This window comes from Thamnophis elegans, chromosome 14, assembly GCF_009769535.1.
Source record: "Thamnophis elegans isolate rThaEle1 chromosome 14, rThaEle1.pri, whole genome shotgun sequence".
NCBI lineage: Eukaryota > Metazoa > Chordata > Lepidosauria > Squamata > Colubridae > Thamnophis > Thamnophis elegans.
This window is the reverse complement of record NC_045554.1, coordinates 17,854,083-17,879,904: the sequence shown is the minus strand read 5'-3', so window position 1 is coordinate 17,879,904 and position 25,822 is coordinate 17,854,083. Positions and strand designations below refer to the sequence as shown.

Genomic DNA, 25,822 nt, shown 5'->3' with positions numbered 1-25,822 from the left:
CCCTTCCTTAGCTGCCTCCCATCGCTGACCACAAACACAAACCAATCAGATGAAGCAAGGTATTGGCATTTGCATCCATAGATACGCGGGTTCAATATTTCCTTCACTTCAAAGTATTGCTCACCCTTAATGAGATCAGGAGGAGGAGGGGCATCTGCCAGTGGCCGTAACAGAGAGGTTTTTGCTGGTTTAAGCTGACTACAATGGAAGACAGGATGTATCCTCTTAAGGATTTTTGGTCATTTAAGTTCTACTGTGATTGGGTTGATAATTCTTACAATGGGGAAAGGATCCACAAATTTTGCTCCCAGCTTTCTCAAGGATTGTTCTAGACTGTAGATACAAAAAAACTTCACCCCCTATTTCAAATTATTTTCTGAGGGGACCTCTTCTTGTCAGTGTACTTCTTATATGTTTCTCTGGCTCCATCCAATGTCTTATGAACTATTAGCCATGTAGTTTGCAGCTCTTTCACCGTAAGATGGCAGCTGACATTACCTCATAAGGCTGACATATTAGCACCTCTCTTGTCAATATCAGAGTAGAGTAGAGAAGAATAATGTCATGTAAGAATTAGAGAAGAGAGAGTGGAGTGGAGTGGAATAGAATAGAATAGAATAGAATAATAATGTAATGTAAGAATTAAAGAAGAGTAGAATAGAGTGGAATGGAATAGGATAGGATAGGATAGAATAGGATAGGATAGGATAGGATAGAATTTTTTATTGGCCAAGTGTGATTGGACACACAAGGAATTTGTCTTTGGCGCATAAGCACTCAGTTGCATATAAAGCTATGTGATAAATCATGATCATAGTCATCATAATAATATATTCTTGAATTGTAGGCAAGTCTTCCTTCTTCCAGTATTGCGCCACCAACAGTCTTGCTGCAGTTATTAAATGCAAAATCAAGTTAATCTCTACCGCTGTACAGTCGGTAATTATACCTAACAAAAATAACTGAGGAGTAAACTTTATCCTTTTTTAAAGAACATTTTGCATAATCCACCATATTTTTATCCAAAATGCCTTAACCTGTTGGCAAGTCCACCATATGTGGAAATATGTAGCATCAAGAGAACCACATCTCCAGCATTTGGGTTGTAAATTCGGATACATAGAAGCCAACTTTTTAGGATCAAGAGAACCACATCTCCAGCATTTGGGTTGTAAATTCGGATACATAGAAGCCAACTTTTTAGGATCTAAATGCCATCTATAGAACATCTTGTAAAAATTTTCTCTCAGATTTTGGGCTTGTGTAAATTTTACATTTCTTACCCAGATTCTTTCCCATGTATCCAACATTATTGGTTCTTTAATATTTTGAGCCCACTTTATCATACAATCTTTAACTAGTTCTGTTTCGGAATCCATCTGTACTAATACATTGTATATCCTCTTTATATGCATTAAACTTTGATCTCTTATTTGTTTAAATAAATTATCCTCGACTTGCATGAAACCAATTTTTTGATCTGTTTTCCACCTGGCCTGTAGCTGTCCATACTGGAACCATGTTTGAATTACCCTTTCCTCTTTTAATACATCTAAGGATTTTAATTGTAATACACCCCTTTCTAGGGTAAGAAGCTGTCTGTAAGTAATTATATCCTGTTTTTGTGCTATGTTCATATTCTCTATTGCGTGTCTAGGAATTGCCCACATGGGTATCTTGTCATTTAATTTGTATTGATATTTTTTCCAAACCCGCAGTAAAGCATTCCTTAAAATATGACTTTTAAAGTTTTTGTCCACTTTTTTGTTGTATAACAGGTAAGCATGCCAGCCATATACCAAATCATGTCCCTCGATATTAAGTATCCTATCATTAGTTAAGTCAATCCAATCACTAATTACAGATAATACTACTGCATCATAATATAATTTTAGGTTGGGTAATTTCAAACCTCCCCTCTCACGCACATCTTGCATTATTTTTAGCTTTACTCTTGGCTTCTTTCCTGCCCATACAAATTTATTAATACCCTTCAGCCATTCGAGCAGGTTTGCATCTTTTTTAAGTATAGGTAGCATTTGGAAAAGAAATAAAAATTTAGGTAAAATATTCATTTTCACTGCTGCTATTCTTCCCAGCAAAGATAACTGCAACTTGTCCCATTTTTTCATCTCTGTCTGTATACTATGCCAAAGTGGTTCATAATTGTACTTATATAATTTCCCATTTGAGGTTGAAATATTAATTCCCAAGTATTTGACCTTCTTAACTGTTTCACATCCTATCATTCCTCCTAGTTCTTCCTTTTGTTTAGTATTCATATTTATAGCTAGTATTTTTGTTTTCCCTATATTTATTTTAAAGCCAGACACTTGACCATATTGGTTAATTGTATTCATTAAGATCATACTAGATTCCTGCGGTTGATCTAATATTATAACCAAGTCATCCGCAAAAGCACGCACTCTATATTCTTGCTGCCTAATCTTAGTTCCCTTTAGACCCTCCAAGCCCCGTATTTTGTTCAGCAGTATTTCCAAAGTTATAATAAACAGTAGTGGAGACAAGGGACAACCCTGTCTTGTACCTTTTCCAATTTGAAAAGAGTCTGTTAAACTTCCATTGACTATAATTTGAGCTGTTTGCTGTTGATATATTGCTTTGATTGATTGTAAGAAATTTTCTCCTATTTGCATTTTTTGCAGTGTTTTCAACAGGAATTGCCAATTAACTCGATCAAAGGCTTTCTCAGCATCCAGAAATATGAACACGGCAGGAATTTGATTGTTCTTTCCCAAGTATTCTAGTGCATTAATAATTAATCTTACGTTACTTCTCATTTGTCTCCCTTGAATAAAACCTGTTTGATCACTGTGAATCAATTGTTGAATAACCAACATTAACCTATTTGCTAGTATTTTAGTAAAGATTTTATAATTACATTAAGTAATGAGATAGGTCTATAGTTTTTTGGTTGAGTAATATCTTGGTCTTCTTTAGGTATCAGGGATATAAAAGCTGTCTTCCAAGATGGGGGTACCTTACCTTCCGTTTGAATCTTATTAAATAATTCCTTAAGAGGTTCTACCATTTCTAATTGTAGATTTTTATAGTAAGCCGCTGTCAAGCCATCTGTGCCAGGTGCCTTCCCTGCTTTTAACTGCTTAATTACCTGCAGAATTTCCCCTGAAGGTATTGGTTGATTCAATTTTTGCCTCTGCTCTTCTTTAACTATGGGTATTTTTTCTTTGTCCAAGTATCTCTCTATATCTAGGCCGTTAATTTTATCACCCTTATACAGCTCTGTAAAAAATTCCCGGAAGGCCTTTTGAATCTCATCCTGTTGGAACACTTCCTTCCCTCTATAGAGCAATTTAGTTATGTTTCAAGAATTTTGTTTTTTCCTAATCTGATATGCTATCTATCTGCCAGATTTATTTGCATTACAAAAGGTATTATGTTTTGTGTATAACAGACTAGTGGCTACCTGGTCTGAGATCAACATGTTAAATTGTTCCTTTAATATGGTAATTGCTTCTTTAATCTTTGTATCTCCTGGTTTTAAAGTTAACTCTTGCTCTTTCTTCCTGATTTCATGTTCCAGTTCTGTTCGTTTTACCCCTTGTTTATGTCTATGTAATCTATTTATATTTATCAAAACTCCTCTCATATACGCTTTACTTACTCCCATACAATTTCCATAGGTGTGCCCTTACTCATATTAAAAACAAAGTATTCTGTTAGCAGTTTTTTACATTCATTAATGTACTTTTCATATCTGAATAAATTTTCATTCAATCTCCAAGACTTTCTTGCTTGTGTCACCCCTCCCAACTCCATCCAAACTGGATTGTGATCTGATAAAACTCTAGCTGAGATCTTTGTCTTCTTCACCCTGGAAAGCAAATCGTTAGTAATTAATATAAAATCAATCCTAGAAAAGGATTGATGTCTATCAGAGAAAAAGGTAAAGTCATGTTCTTCTGCATTTCTTTCTCACCAAATATCTCTCAATTCAAAGTCATCCATCATATCGAAAAAGGACTTAGGTAGTTTTGCTCGCATTTGAGTATTTGGGCGAGAAACCTTCTTATCTTTCTTAGTGTCCACAACACCGTTCCAGTCACCCAGTAGTATGCAAGACCTATAATCCCACTGTACTAATTTGGCATGAAGTTTTCTATAAAATCCATCTTGTTGTTGGTTGGGAGCATATATTCCCAATATCAATGTCCTTTTCCCTTCTAATAGCAGATCTATTGCAATATATCTTCCGTGGGGATCTGCTTCGATTAATTCAGCTTTCATGTCTTTTTTTAAGTATATAACTATACCATTTTTCTTCTCCATAGCAGAAGCTATAAAGTGTTGACCAAATCTTGTATTGATCAAATATTTTTGATCAGTTGATCTGATATGAGTTTCTTGCAAGCAAATTATATCATTCTTGAACTGTTTAAGATAGTGGAATATTTTCTTTCTCTTCTGTGAAGAGTTCAAATCCGTTGACGTTCCATGTTAAAAGCTTAGTTGTCATCTTTGGTTTTCTGAAGCTTTTTTTAGAGCCTCCTGGATATCCTGAAGTTTAACCTTTGGTCTGGCTCCTCCCACTACTTCTAAACTGGTTACTGTAGCTTCTTGACCAATGGCAGGTGATTGTTGGGATTGTTGTATTTTTTATTGTTGATCCATTCATCTGGTAATCATACGGTTTGGTCTTTGTTCCATGGCTCCTTGTGCTTCTAAGAGAGAAAGATGATCCATCTTATTTGGTAATTGTGTAGTTTGTTGTCTGTCTTGTCCTTCTTGTTCTCTTCCTCTAGGTCCAGATGGTGCGGGATGTCCTGCCTTCAAAATATTATGGTAAAAATCTCGAGCTTTCCATACAGAATTAAGATGATATCTTTGCCCCTCGAATGTGAGTGCTAGGCCAAATGGTGCGTCCCATCTGAACTGTAGCTGGCGATTTCTAAGCTCTTCAACTAAAAAAGCATAGTCTTTTTTGGATCTTAGCATTTGAGGTGGTATCTCTTTCAGAACGGTCAGTTCCTGACCCCCAATTTGAAGCTTGGTTTTATAAGACTCTTGTAATATCATATTCCTCATGTCTCTTGTAGTAAAATATATCACAATGTCCCGTGGAAGCTGCTTCTGCTTCGCCAGCCAAGAATTAGCGCGGTAAATTTTATCAATTTGCCAATCAAAGTTACCCCCTGGTCTTCCCATCAGGCTATCAAACACTTCTGAAAGAATCTGTTTCAAGTTTTCCTGCTTGTTTTCACGCAAACCCCTTACTCTTAGTGCCAGTTCCATTTGTCTATACTGTATCATAATAATTTCTTTTTCAGCATTTTCAACTTTTTGTTGCACCACCTCTGTTTTTGATACCAAATTAGTATTGGCGTCATTAAGATCATCTAGTCTGTCTTCAATTCCGGAAACATGTTCTGTCAATAAACTTACAATCCTCAGCATATCATCTCTGATTTTTTGAACCCGGGTCTCAAGTTTATCAGACAGATCTTTATGCGCCACGGATATTTCTTCTTTGAGCCCTTCTTTGAGTTCTTTGAATTTTGTTTCCACCGTAATTGCCTGAGTATTAAAAGCCTCAACCAGCTCCTTCAGGAAGAATTCTTTCATTAGTGGCTCACCTATAGGAGGAGTAGGAGGCAGAGACTGCAGTTTTGTGCCAGGTGCGGGCGATGTGCCAGAGCCTTTAGGAGCCGGGGGGGGGAATCTTTAGAGTAAGATTTGGCTTAGAGGCCATTCCAAGTTTCTTCTTCAACCAATCAATAAAACTCTGCTGGCCAATTATACAGCTGTGAAGTGAAGTGATAAATCACTCCTTTCCTTTGAAGTTTTAAAACTCCATAGAAATTCAAAACATAAACAGTGTTGCAAAGCAGCTTGGCGAGCTCGGCGAACTCGGCGCCATTTTAACTGTCTCTTTAATAGTTAAGATATCGGAAGAAGTTCTTGTAAAGATGAAGCTAAGATTTAAACAAACAATTAAGGGCTCACGTGTACCAGTCCTGCTTGCCTTGGACTCAATAAATCAAGTTTTGTTCTGAGGAAGAGAGAGTTTGCTTCGCACTGCAAATCGCAGCTGGAATTCCCGGCACAGAGACAATTCTGCCCTCAGCTGGCCTTCCCCCCCTCCCAGACACAAACTGCGAGGGTTGGATGGCACTTTGCTCAGCAGAACGGCTCACCTTATCTTCTTTGCCTGAAGAATAAGGTAAACAAACTGTCAGACATCTGATGGATTGATCATACGACAGATAACGCGACCAGGGATTCGGGAGCTGTAATGAGCAGCTTCCATCAGCAAGCCCCTCCCCGGAAGTCTCCAGAATTCTATTCTATTCTGAAAGCAAGAAAATATTGGAAGAAAATACATAGTTGGAAAAGATGACAAAGCAACATATAGATCTGAAACCAGAAATATTTTTGTTGGGTATAATGCTGGAGGAATATGATAAAGGGACTATATATTTAGTTTTGCAGGTACTGACAGCAGCAAGGATTGTATTTGCACAACATTGGAAAAATGAGAACACTCCATCAGATGAGGATGTAATTCGGAAAATATTAGACTGTGCAGAGATAGAAAGATTGATATTAAAAATAAAGGACAAAGAAGACGCAGAATATTACTTAACATGGAACAGAGTTTACAAGGGGTTAGAAATAAGATGTAGAAATTATCTGAAGAAGGATTATTGCTATATATGAATCAAATATAAAGATGGTTCATAATTATAAATATGCTAATATAACTTACAGAATTAGGAATAACCTAATATAAAGAAGAAATTGAGCCAAAACTATTCTATTATGTTATTACTATTGTTATTAGTATATATGTTAATATTTTGTTTTGTTTTCTATTTATTTTTCTTTTGTAAATGATATATACCCTGACAATACACTGTTTTCAAAATGTTTATGAATTAAAAAAGAAAGGACAGAATCCAAATATAAAAATTTGAACTAATGAGCCTTTTTCACATTTCCTATGCTTTAAATGTTTTTAATACAGTTTTTAATGTTTATGAAATGTTCAAGATAAATGTTTTCCTTTATAAAGGAATAACCCATAAAAATACCAAAAAAGAGAGTCCAACTCATCACAGCCAACTCACTGTGGCCAACTTGCTGCGACCCACATGCCATGGGACAATTCAACAATTCCATTTAATTATTTGAAATAATTTTTAAAACTATTTTAATTTTTGTCATTTGCATTTCATTTTGTCCTTCCTTTTGCATCCTTTAATGATTCTACTCCATCATTTCTTTGAGGTTAGTATGACTCCTGTCCAGCAGCGAGTTGTGCCAAGGCAAGTTGGTCATTGCAGGTTGGCTGTGGTGAAGTGTCCTACTGTTGGAAGAAATATCCACCTGGTTCAATTCCAAGCTGGGAGAAAGATGTTGAAGCAAGTGCCAAGGAAGGTAAGACATATAAGAAAAGCATATAAATCGAATAAACCTAAACCTAAACCTAATACCACTTCCTGACCAAGATTTTGATTAAAAAGGGAGTGAGTTTCGGATGGCTTGGGCCAGAAGGGATCTTGGTAACCTGGCAAGAACAAAGACACAGATTGGACTCCCTAGAGAAGGCAGTTATTTTATGAACAATATATAGGACTGCAGGAGGAAAAGAGGATGAGAAAAGAGGGGGGAAGTCAAGGAGAAAGATCAAAAAGAGGCAATGAAAGAGCAGGAAGAAAAAGCATTAAGAGAAGGGGCAAGAGCAAAGGAGATGAAAGAAAAAAGGGAGATAAGAATGACTAGATCAACTAAACCTACAAATAAGTAAGACATGGAAAAAGAGATAAAAATAATTTCTATCAATATAAATGGAATAAATTCGACAATAAAAAGAAGAATATTCAATAAATTAGAGAAATTAAAACTGGACATTATATGCTTACAGGAAGTACATATTAGAAAGCAGCATAAAATATTTTTGGAACATGCAAAATTAGGCAATTTATACACGGTATTGGCCGACCAAAGCAAAAGAGGGTTAGCATTATATATTAAAAGGACAATACAATCAAATCAAATATTTGGAAATGAGGAGTGGAGAATACTGATGGTGGAGATAATAATGAACTATAAAAAGACAACTAATTAGAGAAAGTTAGTTTATTGATGAAGCAGAACTATCAACCACATACAATTCTGGGACAGCTGACAAAATGGAATTTATACCTAGTTTTAAACCTTCTGGATTCCTATGGGGTCATCTAGGGTCATGGCTGGCTCTACAGGCAAAAGGGGAAATGCAAATCCTAGGTCTCTGACACGATCCATCACCCCACTTCAGCTCCGCTGTGCATGCGCGTGTGCCTCCCGCTGGCTAGCTGGCTGGTCTTCAGGTGTCTGCCACGCATGCGCGGGAAGTAGGGTGCATATGGGTGGTGTGTGTATGTGGGGGGGGCACCCATGCATGCACATGGGGGCAGGGCACATGCAGGGTGTGCATGCGCATTGCAATTTGGGGGTTCAGGAATGTGCATACGCATTTACGCTTTGGGCACTCGGTCCGAAAAAAGGTTAGTCATCCCTGTCCTAGGTATTTGAGCTAATTTTCTCAACTTTTTGTTATCTGGAGTTTCTGTCTGATCTAGTCTTTCTGAATGGATTACCAAATCTGCATTTCTATAAGCTGGCCTCCTCAGTTTCTGCTTGGGGCAGGGCGACTGGGACTGGTTTCTGCTTCCCTTAAGAACATTTCTCCATTTCTCCCTTTGGGGAAATATTTTATTCTGCTTCTTTTTAATATTTCCCCAAATAGTTCATTCTGGGGGGGGGGGCTTCCCACACTACCTAGACCCTAAAAATACTGCAATAGAAAACCAAAGAACTTCTGTTTCTCTTTAAAAGAAAGAGAGAGAGATTACTGGTTACCTTTCAAATGTCAAAACCTAAGCCTGAGAGAAACTGGCTTGGCTCCAATACTGCAAAATTCTGTAGTTATTTACTTAGCAGCAGCAGAACTGACTGATCTCAGCACAGGTTGTTTTGGACTTGAGAACCACAAGAACACAACCTTCAGTTTACATTTTTCAGCAAGGCCCATTAAATGAATAAGGATGTGCTTCAGAGTGAGTCCTGGGACATGAACTCTATTTTCTCTTCCGGACATCAACACATGAAAGTAAATCGCTTCTCAATGGGTGGAAATGGAAATAGAATCATAGGGCTAGGAGGAGGTCTTTTGGTCCAACCCTCTGACCAAGGCAAGAGTCCTTATTCCATCCCAGACAAAAGCTTGCCCAGTCTTTTCTTCTTTAAAAAAACCCCATCAGCAATGGAGCACCCAATACTCCAGCAGCTGTTCAGTTGATTAATTGTTGTTCCTGTCAGGAAATTCCTTATTATTTCCAGATTGGATCTTCCTCTGGTGAGCTTCCATCCATTGCTTCTTGTCACGTCCTCAGATGCTATGGGAGTGTAAATGGACACTCCACTCCACCCCACCCCATGTGAAACCCTTCTAGAATTGGAAAATGCTATCATGTGTCCAGGGGTGTCAAACTCAATTTCATTGATGGACGCATTAGGCTTCTGTTTGACTTCAGGTGGGTGTGGCCAGGGTGGGCATAGCCAGGATGGGCGTGGTCAGCTCAACGTCACTCATGTCAGGGGCACCTGTGGTGGCCAAATGCTAAGGGAGGACTTCCCTCCCTCTCATTATAATCTCCTTCCTTTCTTTCTTCCCTTCCCATCCCTTCTTTTCTCTTATCGTCTTTTTCCTTCCCCCCCCCTTAGTTTTCCTTCCTTGCTCTCTTTCCCATCTTTCCTTCTTTTTCTTTGTCTTTCCCTTTCTCCTTTCCTGTCCCTTCCTGCATGCTCACATGCAAAAGGGGGATACATTTCTACTTTCATTTTGCTCTTAGTTTGCTTTGCTAGCCCTTTGCCAGCAAAAACAGAGCTCATGCGGCCCTCCCCAGCTCCATTTTTGCTGGCATTGTGGGTGGGTCCTTTGCTGTTTCCAGGGTGGCCCTGCGGACGAGAGTTAAGCAACCTATGGGGCGAATTCAGCCCAAGGGCCTTGAGTTTGACATCCCTGCCCTAGTCCTTCTCTTCTTTAGGCTAAACATACCTAGTTTCCTTAACTGTTTATCATATGGTTTAGGCCCCCAGATTCCTTATCATATTTATTGCTCTTCTCTGCCCTGAACCGAACTAATTCTGAATCAAAGTGTATCATGCTGTTATCCTCCACAAATATGCCACAGAAATATCTCGCTTGCCCTATTTATATATTACCCAGTGCAACTATAATGCAGCGGTCCACCTGGGGCCTTTGCAGGGAGCCCACAGAGCCACCAGCACGGTGTCATCTGGGCAACCTGGTCCACCCAATTATGGGATGGAGCATACTGCTTCTGCTTTTGCCTTTCAGCCCCAATCCAGGAGCCATTGCAGGCAGTTGCTTTTGCGACAAACTATTTTTGTGTCATTTATATTTAAATAACTCCCTTTATTTCTTTGTCGGTAAATATAAAATTGAGCCACAAGCATGTTTTCTTCACCTTTTGGCAGACCTTGGAAAATCCCCAAAGTCTTTCAAGAAAACTACCCACTTTAAAGGTTTAAAAATAAACCCCAAAAAACCTTTCCCATTCCTTTTGACAATCGACTTCATGCGGGAGGGCGAGTTGGAGGGGTGACATGCTATCAGTTCAGGCCGGTTGGCCCAAACTGGTAGTAAAAAATGCTACAGTTCGCCTGAACCACACAGCCTTTTAGATAGATAGATAGATAGATAGATAGATAGATAGATAGATAGATAGATAGACAGACAGACAGACAGACAGACAGACAGACAGACAGACATTATAGATTATTATTATAATGCTCCCCCTCAAAGAACATTAGCACTAGACATTATTTTTAATCTTTTCCAAAGTACAAATGATATACGTAAATGGAAACATCTGTAAGTTAGGCTTTTAAAAAATCATGCTTGCTAACATTTTTCTATCTCTGTTATTTCTCCTGTTCATATAAAACTTTGGATTTGTTTCTGGATGACCGAACTGAAATGAAAATGCTACATTCAGCCAACATGTTCAGCCAACAACGTTTGCAGGAATTAGGTATATCTGATCTAGTGAAAGAAGGACTAGGGGAGACATGATAGCAGTCTTCCAATATTTGAGGGATTGTGATAGAGAAGAGGGGGTCAAGCTATTTTCCAAAGCACCAGAAAGCAAGAAGAGGAGCAATGGATAGAAACTAATTAAGGAAAGGAGCAACCGAGAACTAAGGAGAAATTTCCTGACAATGAATCAGAATGAATAAGCTGGAAGGTCTTCTAGTCCAGCCCCTGCTCAAGCAGGAGAACCCATACCATTGATGGTGAATCTTTTTGGCACCAAGTACCCAAACTGGAACATGCGTGCATGCACATGTGTCTGTGCCGAAAACCCGAAGACTAGCTAGGTGGTGCACATGTACATGCAGGCTACCTGGTCTTCAGGTTTCAAGCACACAAACGCATGCATGCACCCATGTTCTAGTTTGGGCACTCAGTGCCGAAAAGGTTTGCCATCCTAGACCTATACCATTTCAGATAAGTGGCCTTCTCTGGCACAGTTGTGAATTAAGATGATTGTTAAGCGAACTCTGCTTCCCCACTGACTTTGCTTGTCAGAAGGTCACCCAAAGGGATAACATGACCTGGGGACTGTCATAACTATGAACCAGTTGCCAAGTACATGAGGATATATAAGAACTAACCCGTGGAACGACTTGACTCGTTGTGGATGCTGCAACACTTGCAGTTTTTAAGAAGAGACTGGAGAGCCATTTGTCTAAATGATATAGGGTCTCCTGCTCGAGGAGGAGGTGGGATAGAAGACCTCCAAGGCCCCCTCCAACTCTCTTGTTCTATGTTGCATTGTATTCATTCAGTAATTGAAGCCATACATTTTTGAACAGCTTTGCAATTAAGTCTTTTCACATATCTACTCAGCAATAAACCCAATGAGTCTGCAGAGGTCACAACCGAGACACATGCAAAAATCGCACTGTTAGGGTTAGAAGGCAACAAGGCTATGTAAAAAAAGTTGCTGTTAAAATATCTGAAAAACACCAGCATCTGGGATGTATCGTTCTTTGACTATAAAATTTACATTTAACTATCCTTTCCAGGAAACTGTTGGGTCTTTTTTACAACAGGCAAATAAAATAACAGATGAAATACAACTGAACAGTTGATTTCCATAAGTTCATATCAGTTGTTGTAGTTAGTTGCAAAGTCGTGTCCGATCCATCGCAACCCCATGGACAATGTTCCTCCAGGCCTTCCTGTCCTCTACCATCCCCCAAACTGTGATTTAAGCTCACACCGACTGCTTCAGTGACTCCATCCAGCCACCTCTTTCTCTGTCGTCCCCTTCTTCTTTTGCCCTCAGTCTTTCCCAGTATGAGGTTCTTCTCCAGGGAGTCCTTCCTTCTCATTAGGTGGCCAAAGTATTGGAGTTCTATTAAATGTTGTGCAATATTAGTGCAATCTCCGGGTTTTCAATTCAATTGTATAGAATAGAATGTGAAGGATGCGAAGAATGTAAAGGTTGGAGCAGATGAGGCAAAAGGGAATAACAGAATAAAGTTGGAAGGGACCTTGGAGGTCTTCTAGTCTAACCGCTCCACCCCTTTCCCACAAGTGGCCGTCCAATCTCTTCTTAAAAGCTTCCACTGATGGAGCCCCCACAACTTCTGAAGGCAAAGCTGTTCCACTGGTTAATTGTTCCATTAGGAAATTTCTCCTTATTTCGAGGTTGCTTTTCTCCTAGATTAGTTTCCATTCATTTTTTTCTTGTCTTGCTTTCTGATTCTTTGTAAAATAGCTTGACTCCCTCTTCTTTGTGGCAGCCCCTCAAATACTGGAACACTGCTATTGTGTCACCCCTGGTCCTTCTTTTCTCTAGACTAATCTACCCAATTGTTCTTCATATGTGGGAGAAAAGTTCTTAAATGACCCCCCATTTCATTCTGATTCCTGGGGCAAGGGAAAATCTGTTTTCTGTATGTGCTTCATCTCAAAATGCCTTTTGAAAGCTCTTTTTTTTATAAAATATTTTTTATTCTTTTATATCATAGTCTTCCTTTCTATGTTGAGCAGTGTGCTCTCTAGGCATCCAAGGTGTTAGCATACAAACGTACAAACATCATCATCATTATAATTACACACACACACATAACATATACATGTTATGTTTCTTTTAACAAATGATAGCCCACTGAAATAACAAATGGATCAATGGATGTTCTGAAAAGCGAGGCCAGCAATTTTATTAAATCACCTTAAACTAGAATGACTTATATAAACAAATATGCAGTAATATATAAACAAATATGCATCTCTGGATAATGCCATCTATCGTAGTGTGGGCAACCCATGACAGGGGTGTCAAAACCAAGGCCCAGGGGCCTGATCCAGCCCACTGAGTGCTTAGATCTGGCCCGCGGGCCACCCCTGAAACAGTGAAGGGCCAGTCCGCGGGGCCTCTGTCAGCAAAAACAGAGGGCCACATGCAGCCCTTGAGAGCTTTGTTTTTGCTGGCAGAGGGTTGTAGGAAGCCGGTGCAGCCAAAAGCAGAGCCCAGGAGCCTGTTTTTACTGGCAGAGCACTCGGGCCTCCACAGGCGCCCCCGACAGGAATGACGTCAAGCTGGCCATGCCCACCCTGGCCACGCCCCCCCCAGGTAAAACAAAACCCTAATGTGGCCCTCAATGAAATTGAGTGGTTATGAAGACGACGTGTGGTGTCCCAGACCATCCTTTGGACCCTGCTCAAGCATGACTTACATGGCATGTCTGGATAGAAGGAAGCGAACCTCCAATAATCTTTTGTGCTGTCCTCACCACTCTGCACCACCTTCCTTTCCGAAGCAGTAATACCTCGAAACCACACAGTAATTGTATAGAGACTTGAATGTCAGAGTTTCTCTTATGCAGTAATAACTTCATTGACTAAGGATTTGTGAGTGGGTGACCAGCACAGAAATGACAAAACGCACATTCAGAAAGGGAGTTTCCATCCCCATAAACACCATATCTCTCTTCCCCCCTCCTCTCTCTCTCACACACACACAAACACACCATTTGTAAAAAGAGCCACGTTGTTTCAGATTCATTTAAAAAAACAAATTAGGGTTGGATATATTCACTCTTTAATTCAATGGAAAAATAAAAAATAAAATAAAACACTTTTTGACTACGATCCTACATCAATTTGTACTTGCTGGAAAAAAGCCAAGAGGCATCTCTTTGGTTTTGTATCCCATTTCTTGCTATAGCTCTCTCTCCAATCCGGTGCTTTCTGGTTGTGTTGATTTTTAAGGTCCCACGCTGGCTGAGGATTGCAAAAAACCCACATCTCAAATATTTGTGAGGTGTCCGGCTGTGAAAGATTGAACTGTAATGACCCAATATAAATATTCTGAAGCATATTCTGACTGTGGATAGGAACAGAGAAGGGGAGGGAGAGGAAGAGATAGTTCTCTCCGAAGAGCCATCAGCATCACTAAAAAGGCGTTGGAGTGCATGTCAGCTTCCCAAATAAATTTCTCCCCATTAGAGGATCTACTCTACACACACTTAGTCTGTATAGGCTTTATTGTCATGTTACATCATGTACAAACTTCAGAGGATAATCAGAACTGCAGAAAAAACAATGGCTACCAACCTGCCTTCCATTGAGGACCTGTATATTGCACAAGTCAAAAAGAGGGCCGTGAAAATATCTGCAGATCCCTCACATCCTGGACATAAATTGTTTCAACTCCGACCCTCAAAACAAAGCTATAGAGCATTGCACACCAAGACAACTAGACACAAGGATAGTTTTTCCCCGAATGCCATCACTCTGCTAAACAAATAATTCCCTCAACACTGTCAAACTATTCACTAAGGCTACATTACTATTACTATTAGTCTTCTCATCGTTCCTATCACCCATCTCCTCCCACTTATGACTGCAGGACTATAACTTTATTGCTTGTATCCTTACAATTTATATTGATATTGATTGTTTCCTGATTGTTTATTTGTACACTATGACTATCGTTAAGTGTTGTGCCTTATGATGCTTGACAAATGTATCTTGTCTTTTTATGTACACTGAGAGCATCTACACCAAAGACAAATTGCTTGCGTGTCCAATCACACTTAGCCAATAAAGAATTCTGTTCTGTTCTGTTCTGTTCTGTTCTGTTCTAGTTATACAATGAAATTGGTTTTAGCCTCACTGGTGCAATTCATGACAAAAAATACAAACAACCTAAATAGTATAAAGAATAATCCCTATGCAAGTAATTAGGAAAAAGAAAAAGAAAGAAGAAGAAAAACTACCGGTACTCATACGTTTCCGCCTGTGCATGGAATGATTATGGTTGTGTTTCAGAGTCTGACAGCTCAAGGATAGAAACTATTTTTAAACCTATTTGTTTATATTTATAACATTTCTATGCAAGGGATAAAACATACGTTTATTTCAAAGGGAGTTTGGCCTTCACAGCCTGCCTTAAAACACAGTGGCCCAAAACTCCCCCCCCCCCCCGATGCATTTCAGCAGCTTCAAGTATTCCTCCAGAAATTGCAAAAAGTAGCTTCTATAAGGGAAAATACTTGCAACTTCTGTTCTTCTTATTTTGTTGCCTTTGGTCAGCCACAAATTTGTTTTCGTTTCCCCAAAACTGAAGTTCCCATCTTCTCAACGCGGCAGTAAGCCTGACTAAGGTCAATGAGGCCTATTCTGAGAAAAATATACAAAGTAGACCTGGACTTACGACCACAAGAGAGCCCAACATTTATGTTGCTAAATGAAATGTTGGTTCGGTGAGCTTTGCCCCATCTTTCGTCCTTTCTTGCCACGGTTGTTAATCACTGCAGTTGTTAATAACATGGTTGTTAAGCAAATCTGGCTCCCCCCCCAGTGACTTTGTCAGAAGGTCACAACACTGCACTGGACACTGCAACCATCATAAATGTGAGTCAGTTGCCAAATGGCTGTATTTTGATCATGTGACCACGGGATGCTGCAGTGGTTGTAAGTGTGAAAAATTGTCATAATTCACTTTTTTCAGTGCCGTTGCAACTTGGAATGATCACTAAATGGACTGTTGTAAGTCGAGACCTACCTACCCTGTTTCCCTGAAAATAAGACCTTCCCGGATAATAAGCCCAATCAGGCTTTTGAGTGTATGCGCTAAAATAAGCCCTCCCCCCAAAATAAGCCCTCCCCGAAAATATTGCAGCACAGCAGCAGCCATGAGGTGATCACACTCATCGCCTCCTGCACCTCAAAAATAATAAGACCTCCCTGAAAATAAGGCCAAACGCTTATTTTGGGGGTCAAAAGAAAATAAGACCCTACCTTATTTTCAGGGAAACACTGTGTATAGAAGAATCTTCTCTCAGGGGGAAGCTTAGCCATTGAAAAGGGTCCCTGGGGTCTGAAGAACACGTTAATTTAGGACCCAAATTAAAATGTCCCCATTTGATAGCTGTCTAGTAGTTTTTTTCAAAATATCCAGCAAAAAGGAACCGAATCACGCGGAATTCTTTTTGCCGTTTGGATTTTGTTCCTCCTAAAAATCAGAGTCCACTTTCTGGTAGCTCAAGGTCATTTATTCTTCTGTGTTCCAAATTTGGGAATGATGGAAAGCAGGATCTCATCAAGCATTTCAGATTCAAAAACAGGTTAGCTGGCTTTTGCAAGGCTACATCTACCCACTGATTTCAACCTCCCTTCAACTGAAGATAATAGTTCTGGTCCTCCAAATTGCAAGAGCAAGATCACTTTGGCTTATATATCGCTTCACAGTGCTTTACAGCCCTCTCTGAGCAATTTACAGAGTCAGCCTCTTGCCCCCGACAATCTGGGTCCTCGTTTTATTGACCTCAGAAGGAGGGAAGGCCACTCCCCTTGAGCCACTCAGGATCAAATTGCTGGCAATCAGCAGAATTAGCCTGCAGTAAGGCATTCTAACAGGAATCAAGCCTCTTGCCCCCCCCCACCTTTTGGGAGGGGTTTCCCCCTCTCCCAGTTTTTCTGAATCTTGGTTAAGATGTGGGAATCTGACCAGCCGAGAACAGAGAGGAATCTCTGTTGCATCTCACAGAACATAGAATAAAGGAGTTGGAAGATAACCTCAGAGGTCATCTAGTCCAACCCCCTGCTCGAGCAAGAAGAGTCTATACCCATTTCAGAGAAATGGCTGCTCAGTCTCTTTTTTGTGATAGAGCACCCACAACTTCTGAAGGCAAGCTGTTCCACTGGTTGATTGCTCTCACCGTTAGGAAATTTCTCCTTAGTTCCAGGTTGCTTCTCTTCTTGGTTAGTTTCCATCTATTGTTTCTTGTCCTGCCTTTGGGTGCTTTGGAAAATAAGTTGACCCCTCTCATCTTTGTGGCAGCCCCTCAAATATTGGAAGACTGCTATCATGTCACTCCTGGTCCTTCTTTTCACTAGAGTAGACGTCTCATATCTCATGATTTGGAAACTCTTTTTTGAGTCGTATGTACGTGACTTCACACGGCACACCCGGGAACCTGGAAGAGATTCATCTGCATCTATTTTGCAAATGCTTCAACAAAATATTTGCATTCTATCTTGCTAACAGTCCTGCCTCACATCCCTTTCCCCAGCTTGCCACACAAGAGTTCAGAACTGGATAGAGTTTCTCTTGTTTCACTTCTTTCTCTCTCTGCAGTGTGTAATGGCTGAGTAAACCATGAGAGCACTTGAGAGCCGGGAAGGACTCAAACTCATTTCACACCTGATGTCCCTCTGCTCCAAAGTGAGTTGCAGTTAGAGTGTTTTTAATCATGGCAACCTGATCTACTCAAATATGGGATGGAGCATATGGCTTCCATTTTCGGATGCTCCCTCCCATATTTGGGTAGACCAGGTTGCCCTGATAAATCTCTCCCCTGGTATAGCCGACAAAGCCAGGAGAGCCCATGGCTTAGAGGTTAATGCATCTACCTAATATAAAAGTAGCTTGAAGGGTATGGCTAGGTGATGAGAGCTAACAGCTTGAAATAAATCCATACTAATCTCCCTTTATTTATTTTTTTGTCCGTAAATATAAATTTAACACAAAAATAAATTGCAATACTCCTCTATCTTCTGAATATGAAAATTTCCCAGGGCCCACACTTCTAAGCTGGGCAAGCTTATTTCTTGGCTCAATGAAAAGGTCACTTTGAGTCTAGAATTGCCTTCTAGCATACTGCATCAGATTCAGCAAAATACAAAGCTTCCTGAAAAATTTCCTTTTTAACCTTTGGAAAGAACACACCCTTTTGGCAAGAGCTGAATATGCCCCCAAAGGAGATGCAGCCCCAAAGCACAAAGACTTTCCATTGCCCACAACAACCGGTGCCTTCCGGGGCAAGCGGTTCTACCAAAAGCATTTCTTGATTTGTAACTGCTAGGAAGGTGTGGGTTTATTATGCAATGGGATGTTTCTTTACAATTTATTGTAAATAAATTGTATCTTTAAAATTTATACTGTTTTATTTGTTTCCTAGCATGATTTGATTGCTTATTAGTAACCTATGATTATCACTAAGTGTTGTATCTTATGATTCAATGAATTTATTCTATTTTATTTTTTTACATGTACACAGAGAGTATTTGCACCAAAGATAAATTACTTGAGTGTTCAATCACACTTGGCCAATAAAGAATTCTATTCTATTCTATTCTATTCTATTCTATTCTGTTCTGTTCTATATTCTATTCTATCTTCAGATGCATTTGTAGGTTGGGGGTCCTACATGAACAGGGGATATTTTTCACTCTGAATTTCTCACTGACTAATTTCAGAAGTGTCACTTAAGCCATCACATGATTTGGTATTTTGGGGTTGGGGGGGGGAGTTGGCTTCTCGTATGTACTTGACCACAGATTGTAAAAACCATGGCTTGTGGCTTAGCATATCATGCAAACGCAGCTGATTGTGACTCATTCGACACGCAGTGCAATATCCGGACGAGGTCATTACTGATCGGGGAGCAGCCCAGCTTCACTGGAATCACAAGCCAGGGCTGGAAGAGAAAACTGCAGACCGGGATGACCTGCCTGAATTCCCACATGAAGGCCAAGGGGGTACGGAACTGGGATAAAAGAAGCAATGACCACCTATTAGTACCACTTTATAAAGCCTTGGTAAGGCCACACCTGGCATACTGCAGTTTGCTTCCACTGCATTACAAAAAAGATGTTGAGACTTTAGAAAAAGTGCAGAGACAAGCAACTAAGACGATTAAAGGCCTGGAGGATAAAACATATGAAGAACGGTTGCTGGATTTGGGTTTGGCTAGTCCAGAGAAAAGAAGGACTAGGGAGAGAGACAATAGTTTTCCAGTATTTGAGAAGCTGCCACAAAGAGGAGGGGGTCAATTTATTTTCCAAAACACCAGAGGCAAGAAGCAATGGATGGAAAGTTACCAAAGAGAGAAGCAATCTGGAATTAAGAAGAAACTTATTAAAAGTGAGGACCATTAACCAGAAATCGTGGATGTTCCATCACTGGAGGTTTTCAAGAAGAGACTGGTCAGTCACTTGTCTGAAATGGTATAGGGTCTCCTGCTTGAGCAGGGGGCTGGACTAGAAGACCCCCAAGATCCCTTCCATGTTCTATTCTATGGATTTCCAAGAAGAGCTAAATAGGTTGCCTCTCCACAGTAGAGACAGAATCAAACAGGATGTGTGGGAATCGGCAAGATATCTAAATGACCTGATCTTCCCAAAACAAAGAATAGCTTTCTTCAGAGCCAGATTTAACATTCTTCCTTCAGCACTCCTCCAGGGCAGGTATAAGAGAACACCTATAGCAGAACGGGTTTGTATATGTGGTAAAGGAGAAGTGGAAGATATCTCACGTGTTCTATTACACTGTGAGCTATACAGAGTTTGCACTGCACATATTCTCCCCTTATTAGAGAGATTGCCAGGGAGGGCAGACAATTTTTATGTAGGCTTTCTCCTCCAGGACACAAACCCGGTTACCACGTCTGCAATGGCAAAGTTCTGTTTGCTGCAATGTCCACAAGAAAAAAATTGGTTACAGAAGTATAGTTGTCATCTTGTACCAATTATTTGGACATACCTCTAACAATTTCTGGACCATTGTATTTACTCCCATACTGATCCGTTTTGCACCCAGGTAAACCAGGGAGTGACCCCAACAATTTGAAAACATGTATGTTATTATCCACTTTTAACATCAATACTTTATAATTATATTTTAAGGTCAGTACTTTTAACATATGGTAAAAAGTAATGTGTATTGCTGGTCTTTGACCATAATAAAGATTTATACTTCCATGTTCTATTCTGATTCAAACCTTCTCTATCTTACTGGAGGCAAATACCCCTGTACATATGGTCCCCGACTTACAGCAGCTGTTCAAACTTACAACAGCATTGACAAAAAAGTGATTTTATGGCCACTTTGTACGCTCAGAACCAGTGTAGCACTCCCATGGTCATGTGATCATAATTTGGACACTTGGCTACTGACTCACCTTTAGGACGGTTGCAGAGTCTCAGAGTCAGATGACTGACTCCCTTTTGTGACCTTCTGACAGAGTTCATGCAGCAGCCAGATTCATTGAAGGACTGTGTTACTACCTTAATAACTGTGATGATTCACTTAACAACTATAGCATGGAAGGTCATCAAATTGGCTTAGCAAATGTCTTGCAGAAAAAAGAATTCTGCAAATTCTTTGCCCTGCAGAAAACAGAACCAGGTAGCAAACCGTCTCTAGGACGGAGCTGTGAGGCAAGGAATGAAATCTCCTCCGAGCAGTGAACTTGCTGGGTGGCCTCGTGCTTTGCTCTGAGTCAAGCGAGATATAATGCGCGCATAATAACAGGGGGACAGTGGAGGCTTTATGGCAATATTGGCTGGATTCAGACAAGACGCCAAGCTTAAACTGCAGTGTGCAAGCAGGCCATGTGGCTGCCTCGGCACATCATGCTCCACAAATAGAGCATTAGAAAACCCACCAGAGCTGGAGTCATGCAACATGCTTGTTTGAGACCAAAGGAAATGAGGAGAGTGGACAGAGGTACTGTAATCCTATAACCGGTCTTATCCTGACGCCAAATAAAATTATTTTAACTCTCCAATTTGTTTGCTTTATTTATGTAACTGCCCGTCTTACATATGCGGCTCTGGGAAGTTCACAAAATTAAAACTAAAAAGAAAACGCATATAAATAACACAAAAAAGAATAATAGCAAAGCCCAGTAAAAAAATAAATTAAAGGGATTAAAAACCATTAACCAGAAATCCTGGGCCTAGGGAAAACTGGTGGCATACCCCATATCTATTTATTCATTTTGAATCTGCTAAACAAATAATTCCCTCAATACTGTCAAACTATTTACAAAGTCTGCATTACTATTACTATTCGTCTTCTCATCGTTCCTATCACCCATCTCCTTCCACTTAGGACTGTATGATTGTAACTTGTTGTTTGTATCCTTGCAATTTATATTGATTGTTTCCTAGTATAATTTGATTGCTTATTTGTACTCTATGACTATCATTAAATGTTGTACCTTATGATTCGTGACGAATGTATCTACTTTTTATGTACACTGAGAGCAAAATCTTGTTTCAAAAAGTGAGGATAACAAAAGCCTTTGACTTTTCAATTTTAATGGTGCTTGAGTGACAGTGGCTCGAGAAAGAAACAGAACAGGGTTGTGACTGAACTGCACCAAAATGAGATTCATGCACCAAAAAATAATAATAATAAAATACTAGAATGTGCAGAAATGGATAGATTAACACTTGAAATGAAAGAGAAGGAAGACATGGAATATTTTGAAATATGGGACTCATTCTATCAATAGTTGACTAATAGAAACAGAAGTTAAAGTGTTTAAAATTGTAGGAGAAGGATTTAGCTTTACTATGAGGGCTTATTACATTATGTTTATTATTAATATTAATTAGTATCCATAATTAATAATATTCATATTATGAAGAGAATACAATGTTATTATATGATTACTACTAATGAATATGATGATGATGCTTGCTCAAATTAACTCTAATCTGTTTATATAGACATTGAAACTGTTGCTCTTTTCTATATAAGGCAAAATAAAATGAAATGAAATGAAAACGAACAAAACAAAATGACAGTTCTAACTATCCCATTCATTTATTAGGGATGGTTTTAGCTCATTAAAGGGACACAGTGGCTCAGTGGCTAAGACACTGAGCTTGTCGATCAGAAAGGTTGGCAGTTTGGTGGTTCGAATCCCTAGCGCCACGTAACAGAATGAGCTCCCTTTACTTGTCCCAGCTTCTACCAATCTAGCAGTTTTAAAGCACGTGAAAAAGGCAAGCAGAAAAATAGGGACCACCTTTGGTGGGAAGGTAACAGCATTCCGTGCCCCTTCAGCATTTACTCATGCCGGCCACATGACCACAGAGACGTCTTTGGAAAGAGCTGGCTCTTTGGCTTTGAAACAGAGATGAGCACCACCCCTAGAGTCAGGAATGACTAGCACATATGTGCGAGGGGAACCTTTACCTTTACCTTAGCTCATTATCATTTGTCTAAACCTGGCAACTCAATCTAATTTCTAACTGAGTGCCAGGTTTAGGAAAAGGGTGAGCTTCTAAAAACTTATATCAATAGAAATTTATATACATATACATATACATACACACACATATAAATATAAATATAATATAAACGCCCCTGGGTTTTCATAGGTCAGCCAGTATCCTATGCCTGCAAAGTACGAACCAGGCAATGGTAAATATGTCTTTTACTCCCTACATAGATCTATTCCAATGTGCTACTTAAAATCTCAACCGGGCTTCCCTGTAACTCAAGAGGCTTATGGAGGTTTGCAGCCAACCTTGGAAGCCAAGCGAATAGAAAATTCCAGAGGGGCAGCTGCTCTGAGCTTGCTGCAGAAAAACAAAGAAAGTCTTGTGGCACCTGAAAAAAAAAATTGCAGCCAGGCATCAGTTTCTGGGGGCACCGTGTTCTAGTCCATGCAAACTTTTGCCACAATAAATATGTTGGACTTTCAAGTATCCTTTTTCTCTGAGTAAAACTGACCACCGTCCGCTGATTGGTTTATTTTCTTCCAGAGGCAACAAGAAAAGAGTTGTTTTAAAAAGCGATAGAGAAGACGTATGAGCCAGAAGGGCTCAAAGGATCATAAAATTGTTCGTCTCTAAGGCGCCATAAACCGATTCGCGTGTGTGCTTTAATTCCTGCGGCTAAGAACATAGTTTGTCGCATCTCTTTCAGATGACATTTTACACCTTGTGACACAAAGGTCACTTTTGAGGGCTTCGGGGTCTTCTTCCCCATAAAATAAAACTGACGTTTATTCACACTGTCATTTGATTGGCAACAAGCTGGGAAGGGATGGGAACACAGCTCTCCGTACACAGCACCAAACTGACCCTACTTTGTGGGATATCTATCCATATCTCACCACCCAGAACTAAGAGGTGAGATGCTGAAATATTCCAGGAATTTGGCACCAGGGTGATGCTTTATAACAGGGCTCACCAACCTTTCGGACCTCAGGGACCACTAAATTCATCTTTTTAAATCCCGCGGACCAATAATATGAATGTTTAAAAAGATAAATAGTATTTAGTGCAATATAAAAAATGCAAATAATTTTTCTGCGGACCACCAAAATTTTCTCACAGACCCACCAGTCCATGGACCACTGGTTGGTGATCACTGCTTTATAAGGCTAAAAAGGAAGAATGCTTTCTAAAGTCCCCCCCTCCTTGTTTTATAATGCACCATGTTTCCAGCTTTAAAAAATCAGGGGCCATTCAAGTAATAATGCATTTTACACACCAAGGGGACACCAGGGCTAGAAACAGCCACCTTTCCAACAGGTACTCCCCAGTGGCCTCAAAGGCTCCGATCAGGGTGGGATGGGGGGGGGACTTATAAGTCAATCCCTTTGAACTTCCAGGAATGTCCCTGATTTGACCCTTCATTTCCTTCCAGCTGTCCTTCATTACCCTGGCTGCACTTTTGATTCCATCCATGTGTTCCTTAAGTTCAGGATTTATCCCTCAAAGACAAAGGGGGTGGGGGGTATCCCAGAGGCTCTAGCAAGCCCCACCACCACCACAGTAGCCCTGAAAAACCAGAACACGTCCAGGCTTGGATGTTGTAAGCCAATATTTGGAAACAAGAGCCAGGTTGTATGTCTGGACTACATAACCCTCGTTCCAGAGTCTGAACATGGTGTCCACTGAAATCCAAGGGAGCGCCTAGTTTTTCAGCCTTCCGACATGCAGCTCCCGTGCCTTCCTCAAACTGACACTCAATGGGGCAGGAATTGGCTGCAGCTAAGAAAGCAATTAAAACCGAATCGCTTTTCAATTTTATTCAAACAGAAGAATATGAAGAGACCCCAGGCTGATCCAGGATGTCTCAACGCAAGGGCCTGGTGGGCACTTACCTGTGGGCCCCGTAAGCATAGGGGCCCCATATACTAATCTGGATATGTTAACCCTTCAATGCACCTTGTATCATATAAATACAGCAACATATTTATTACATTTTACTGCATTTTTAGATTAATACTAACATGCAAATATATGTTTAATTGTATCAACTATTTATATTTTTTTATTCCTGTCAGTAGTTGTGGTAGGGTCCCCAGGACACTGCTTTGGGGGCGGCTGGGGGGGGGGAATAATGCTGGTAAGAAGGCCCTGCTGGGCTGATCGTCTCAACATCTGGAACCCAACCCCGCATCGGGGCGACCGCTGCGCCCCTTCTTCGGCTTATTACGTCCGGAGGGGAGCCCAGGGCTCGCAATCCCCCGGGAGCCACCCCTCCTGACGCATGGGCTTCCCAACAAGATGGGGAGGGAGCTCCCATCGTCCACAGCCGACCCCCCCCCCCCACACACACACACGGCTTGTTAGCCGGCAACGGCAACAAAAAAATGGGTGCAAGGCATCCCGTCGGTTAAGCTCCGATTCTTAACGCTTGCAAAAAGCTTCGGATGGAGAAAGTCCCCGAACAGCGGCGAAAGCACAAACGCCCCAACCGGATCGACCGCAGCTCCTCTCGCACCCAAACGCGCAACCGGCAAGTCGAGTCAACTCCCAAGCGGGAGAAATGGTCGTCTGTATCAGGCACTAAATAATCAGCAACCGCGGGAAGCAGCGGAGACCCACCGACCGAGGTGAGCCGCCTTCCCGGGCGTACAGCCGCTCGCCACCCCGATCCTACCCAAGGGGGTCCCCGGTCGGTCGGTCGGCCGCCCGCCCGCCCCTTCCCGCCCGTGGGAGGATCCGCGTGGGGCCACTCACCGCCAGAGCTTGCCCAGCGTCTTGCTGAGCTCGGCGTTGTGCAGATGTGGGTACTGGTCGGCCAGCTTCCTGCGCGCCGCTTGAGCCCAAACCATGAAGGCGTTCATGGGCCGCTTCACGTGCGGCTTGGCTTTCAGCGCCCCATTGCCCCGCACCGGCATGGGCACCAGGCTCCAGTCGTAGCCCTTCAGCACCTGCGAGACGGCGTCCCGGATGCAGGCGGGGAAGCGCTCGTCCACGTCCCCCGGCTCGCCCTTGGAGGATCGCGGCGCCGAAGCCGGTGATGGACCCTCCGACCCGGCCGGCGAGGAAGGTGCGTCCGAGTCCGAGTCCACGTGCGAGAGGGAGCTGGCGGTGCCGGCCGGGCTGCCCGGCGCCTCCAGGGCTTTGACCTGCTCCTCGCTCATGTTCAGCATTGGCGCCGCCGGGCAGCGCAGCGCAGCCGGAGATCCGGGCTCAGCCGCGGAGGAGGGGTAC

At 41.2% G+C, this 25,822-nt stretch overlaps 1 protein-coding gene across 1 annotated transcript in view; it reads right to left on the bottom strand.

Moving 5' to 3' along the window:
• The window catches only part of SOX8 (SRY-box transcription factor 8), a 36,024-nt gene extending 10,202 nt beyond the window's left edge, over positions 1 to 25,822 (bottom strand). Inside the window, exon 1 of the mRNA XM_032230930.1 lies at positions 25,346 to 25,822. Within this exon, the coding sequence (XP_032086821.1) occupies positions 25,346 to 25,761 (416 nt within the window). The 5' untranslated portion in view covers positions 25,762 to 25,822. The remainder of the gene's footprint in view (positions 1 to 25,345) is intronic.